General features: G+C 52.1%; 1 protein-coding gene across 3 annotated transcripts in view; it reads right to left on the bottom strand.

Annotated features, from left to right (window-relative positions):
* FSD2 (fibronectin type III and SPRY domain containing 2) overlaps nucleotides 1-4,939 on the bottom strand; it is a 54,223-nt gene that overhangs the window by 2,871 nt on the left and 46,413 nt on the right. For all 3 annotated transcript variants that reach the window (XM_059179890.1, XM_059179889.1, XM_059179891.1), the window contains exon 15: nucleotides 1,952-2,128. In XM_059179890.1, the coding sequence (XP_059035873.1) occupies nucleotides 1,952-2,128 (177 nt within the window). The remainder of the gene's footprint in view (nucleotides 1-1,951; nucleotides 2,129-4,939) is intronic.

The following is a 4,939-nucleotide window of genomic DNA, read 5'->3' as shown; positions in this document are numbered from 1 at the left end:
CTGAAAATTTAAGTGTTGATATAACAGAGCTTCAGAAATTCTGTGTAGGGCTTATTTACACAGCATTTCATATTAATTTTATTCACATACTCCTGTGATTGTTTTATTTTTTATTAACTGACTACCCAAACAGGCCATTTCCAAAATTATTTCTCTCTTTTCTAAAATTCGCCCTGAGACATATTTTTAAACTCCATTTGTTTTTGAACAATCTCTTAACCTAAAAACCTTACATATAGTAGCATACACTCCTATTGCATCAAAATTTGTGTAGAAATAGGTATTTAAAAAATTTGTGGATTTTAAGGATCGGATGGATGTATAAAGCCTTCATAATGAAGACATTTGAAACAGGCAACCTCCTGATGTTTCATGTAATAAAATGGGCCTTTTGGGAGAGTGTGCACAAGTACTCAGGCACAATTCTCAAACCTTCAGCCTTAGCACGGCCGCCTGGGGGCCGGTCACCATTAGCTGCGACAGCAGCCATGCTCTGTGGCCTGTGTGCTTTGAAAATGGCTGGCACCGAGACCAGAGGCGGGGACTTCATCCCCCCGCTACCCACAGACGCCTGCAGAGCTCAGGGCCAGGTCCACAGCCCCGAGGGACACTCAGAATAGTCTCGAGCGTGAGAGCAAGCCAGGCCATCTCGCCTCATCTTCCCCTCGACTCCTTTTCTTAGTTGAGCAGCCACCAGAAGCTTTCCCTCCCTCTACCTTCCTTCCAGCACAGCAGAGGCAAGACTAAAGCAAGAAATAGGAGTCAGCTAGGACACCCAATCCTCATCCTCCACTCGTAACTCCATCTCTTCACTCACATGTCCTTCCGAGGTGGGACCGCGTGCGACTGCTCTAGCTCGGGGTTGGCTTCTGACCTGCCTTTCCATGCTGTCTCGTGTTCCATCCTCTTCTGTGTTCTGTCCTGCCGCCACCCCCCCCCCCCCCACTATACACAGTGTCTTTCTCTGCCCTTCGTTCTTACCTTTCTAGGAGAGGACCCTTTGATTTTAGTCTTACTTGAGGCAGAATCCAAAGAAACCCTGTGGCTCGGTGCCTCGTACGTCTCGTATTCCTCGAACTGGGCCTGAGGTTTAGTGGGGTCAGCTCTAGTCCAGCCATCTTACAGGGGAAGCTGGTCTTCCCACAAATGCGCGGGCATGACAGACAGTGTTTGACCGTGATGGAGGCTCATAGGCAGAGAACACCGGCTCAGACGTTAATAGGATTCAGCAAGCCAGTGAGGGTCAGAGGCCCCACAAAGAGGTGCTGGGAAAATGGTGGGAAGTTTTACAGTTTTTGAGGCAAAGGGAGGTTGCAACAGTGGCTTTCTAAGTCTGACAATGTCCACTGGCCGGGGGGCCTCCTGGGATTTCCCCAGCTTTCTAGAACTAGTCCATGCCTACAGGACAGAGTGCTTTGCAGGAGAAGCAAACCAGAATGAGCCCTAACTATTAAGCGTCTTCCCACTGAAAGAGAATTGAGGCTTCAAATCAAACGTGTATGCATTTAATAACATGACTCAAACAGGGAAAACGAGTCGCTTAGTGGTGAAGAATGCGGTCTTTGGAGCCGGATGGCCGGGATTTGATTCCAAGCTCTGAAAACCCATGTTGGATGGATTATCGAACCGCTGGAAGGCCTAGCTTTCTTGTTTTTAAAATGGGATAATAGATTTGAGAAGGAAATAGGATAAAATATCTAAGAGTGTGGAACAGTGCTTGGCGCAGAACAAGCTCTCTGCAAATTTTAGCTATTTTTATCTGAAAGAAAAGCACCCAAAGCTGCTCCTTCTCTTCTCATCTGGACTTTAGGGAAAAGGACTAGAAAGGGCACCTGAAATACCCTAAAACATCCTCTGAAACACACTGTAGGCCTTCATTATTACTACTAAGACCTCCGGATCTGTTCTTGCAAAGTGAATGTTAACACTGGTTTTCCAGATGTTACTTTACCTCGATGATGCAAATCTGTGCCTCATGCACCAAGACAGGCGGTTTGCTCCCAGGTCCTCCTCTTTAGGGACATCGTCAAAGGCCACGCCCACTGTGTAGTTGGCCTGCTCGTCCACCTCCACCTCCCAGTAGTGGCGCCCTCGGACTGGAATTAGATTCCCCATGACAGCAACACACCTGGGTTTAGAAAGGAGCACGTGTGATTTGGGGCGGCCCAGCCTGGCCATGCTGGGCAGTGACGCCAGCTATTGGGGCCAGTCAGCAGGTGGTCTGCACATGTGGAAGGCGGTGTTCTGAACGCCTCCCGTGGGAAGTGGCAGCCCATAGGCAGAAGATGGGGACTCATGTCCCAAGAAGAGTGAAGAGCAGATGATCAGAATCCACCTCCAAGACGCCCCTAGGAACAATTACACTTAAAAAGGTCAGAGTTACGTTTTGTTTTACAACAAGGCAGCATTCTCCAGAGAAAGGTTCTTTTTGGAGATTTGGCCACATGAGTATCTCTAAAATGAAATTCGAGGTGGTTCCCCAAATCCCTAGGCAGATTTGTTCAGCTGTCATTAACACTTGATTTCTACTCTCAAACCTCAAGTTAATTAATTAATTAATTAATTAACCTATGGAAAGGCAGATGCCCACCTGCAGGGGCTCATTTGGCTGTGTCTGGAGTCCTGGAAGCTTGACGGCCCTAAATTCTCCCGCAAACAGACCCTTAGAGCTTGTTCGGGCGTTCTGGCAGGGGAGCGCAGCTACTCCTATACCGTTGACCAAAGAACGGTCCTCCTCTACCTGGGCAGGTCGTCCTCTTGGATCCCACACGCAGCCTTGGGAGGGAGACGCATGGAGCAGCAGGGGTGGCAGGGGAGCCCCGACCAGCCAGCCGGATCAGCCGCCTCAACCCTGGTGGTCCACAGGGTGACGGCTGTCACGGCCAGATTGCCCTCACATCCTCAAACCCCTAGTCCTGAAGGCCATGCGAAGCTCTGGGAAGGGCACTGCACATGAACTCAATCCTTCTCTGTAAAATGAAGTCGTCTCTGCTCCAAGCTCCAGACCCACACCTCCAGCCTCCTGCGGTCTCATTCAGAACGTCCCCGGCAGAACTCAGACCTTCCTACCCCTCCCGCCGGCCAGGCTGTGGTGGGGTGGGGTAGGTACCCCTCATGTCTTCTCTCTTCTGGGAAACAGACTCACCGTCTACCTAGTAACCTAAGTCAGCAAACTAAGACAGAAAAATAATGTCGTGGTTACAAGCTCAGCTTCTAGTTGAACTCTGACACCAACCCTTCCTTACCAGCAGTGTGCACTGGGCAAATTCCCTTACTTCTCTGTGCCTCAATTTTCTCATCTATCGAACTGGACTGATTACGGTTTGGACCTCACAGGCTGTTGTGATGATCCAGTGAGACCATCCACGTAAAGCACTTGGAACGTGTCCAGTACCTATCAGCACTCCATAGATTACGGCCCCTGACCCATCCCTCCCCTGCCCGCCCCGAAGCCAGCCGGCCACTTCTTGCCGGTGGTGTTTCGGGCCAAGGATCTGCGGAGTCCATCTCCTCTCATTTGCCCTCCAACTGCTGATTCTGTCAGGCCCCCGCGGCCTCCTCTCTGGTCTCCTTGTCCCCCCCACCCCCAGGCCTCTCCCCCACCTCCCCAGCTCACACTGTGATCCTTTTGAAATACGAATCTGATCCTGTCCCTTCCCCTACTTTAATTCTCCGTGACCAGAAGGGTACGGTGCAAACCTGTTTTGCGCTAGAACGCGTCCATCTTTCCCGCCTCTTCTCATCCTCCCCTTATGGACTCTGCACCCGTGACGTGCCCAACCGCTCATCCTTCTCCGAACAAACGGCCTGGCCTCTCTGCTTCTGCTGTGTAAGGTTCTGAATCTCCCTTGTCGACCCGCAGGACTCCCGCTCATCCTTCCAGCCCTTCCCCCTGCAGGAAGCCTTCCTCCTTGGGGCTCCCACAATGCCTTATCTCTCATAGGTGTGCCCCTGACACCTGCGTCTCAGGTGGGCAGGGACAGCGCCTTCATCTCTACCCCAAGCACCCAGCATGGTGTTTCAGAGGGCACCAGAAAGACCGGTAACAGGATACTACACTGGGACTAACTCAGCTTGGCTGAACCCCAAAAGGCCGCGAACAGAACCCCAGATGGGGAGCTCTCCCATATTTCCAGGGGAGGCGCTAGACCACTGGCACAGGCCCCAGTGGCCAAAACCCGTTTTGCAGCTTTCAGTGCAACATCCGAGGGCTGGAGCCTGGGGTGGGGGGCGGATATGGGGGTATGCTTGAGGCTCTGTCTGCCTGGGGAGCTTTCCTGGGGTTCACATGCCAGGAGGGAGCAGAGGCGTGGTCAGAGGCGGGTGTTTTCAGGGGACTGGGTGCGGATGGAAGCTACTACAGGAAAGCTGTCCCCGTGTTGTTCTTGAGAGCATCCTGTCCCAGAGAGGTGCCACCACGGGGAGGCCACAACCTGGTAGCTATCCGACAGAGGGACACACATAGCCCTGGTACCAGCCAGGTACCGAAAGGGTGGAAAACAGGACAACAAGCCCCAAATGGCTAAGCCCCCGTCCTGCTTGTCCCCAAACTGGGACAAGTCATCAGGTCAGTGCTCTCAGATCTAGAATCTTAGCCAGTCACCCAGTCATCATCATCATCTGATGAGCACAAGTGAGGTGACATGCCTGAGAGGCCTTGCTGTCCCCTGAAATAATTTTTTTTAAAAAGATTTTATTTATTTGACAGAGATCACAAGTAGGCAGAGAGGCAGACAGAGAGAGAGGGGGGGAAGCAGGCTCCTCGCTGAGCAGAGAGCCCGATGCGGGACTCGATCCCAGGACCCTGAGATCATGACCTGAGCCGAAGGCAGTGGCTTAACCCACTGAGCCACCCAGGCGCCCCCCTGAAAGAATTTAACCCGCCACAACCGCGGCTGCTCTGCCCACTCTAACGTCCGTGTTCCTGCTCACTCGGCCC

This window comes from Mustela lutreola, chromosome 7 (genome assembly GCF_030435805.1).
Source record: "Mustela lutreola isolate mMusLut2 chromosome 7, mMusLut2.pri, whole genome shotgun sequence".
Classification (NCBI taxonomy): domain Eukaryota; kingdom Metazoa; phylum Chordata; class Mammalia; order Carnivora; family Mustelidae; genus Mustela; species Mustela lutreola.
This window is presented reverse-complemented; position numbering and strand designations above follow the sequence as displayed.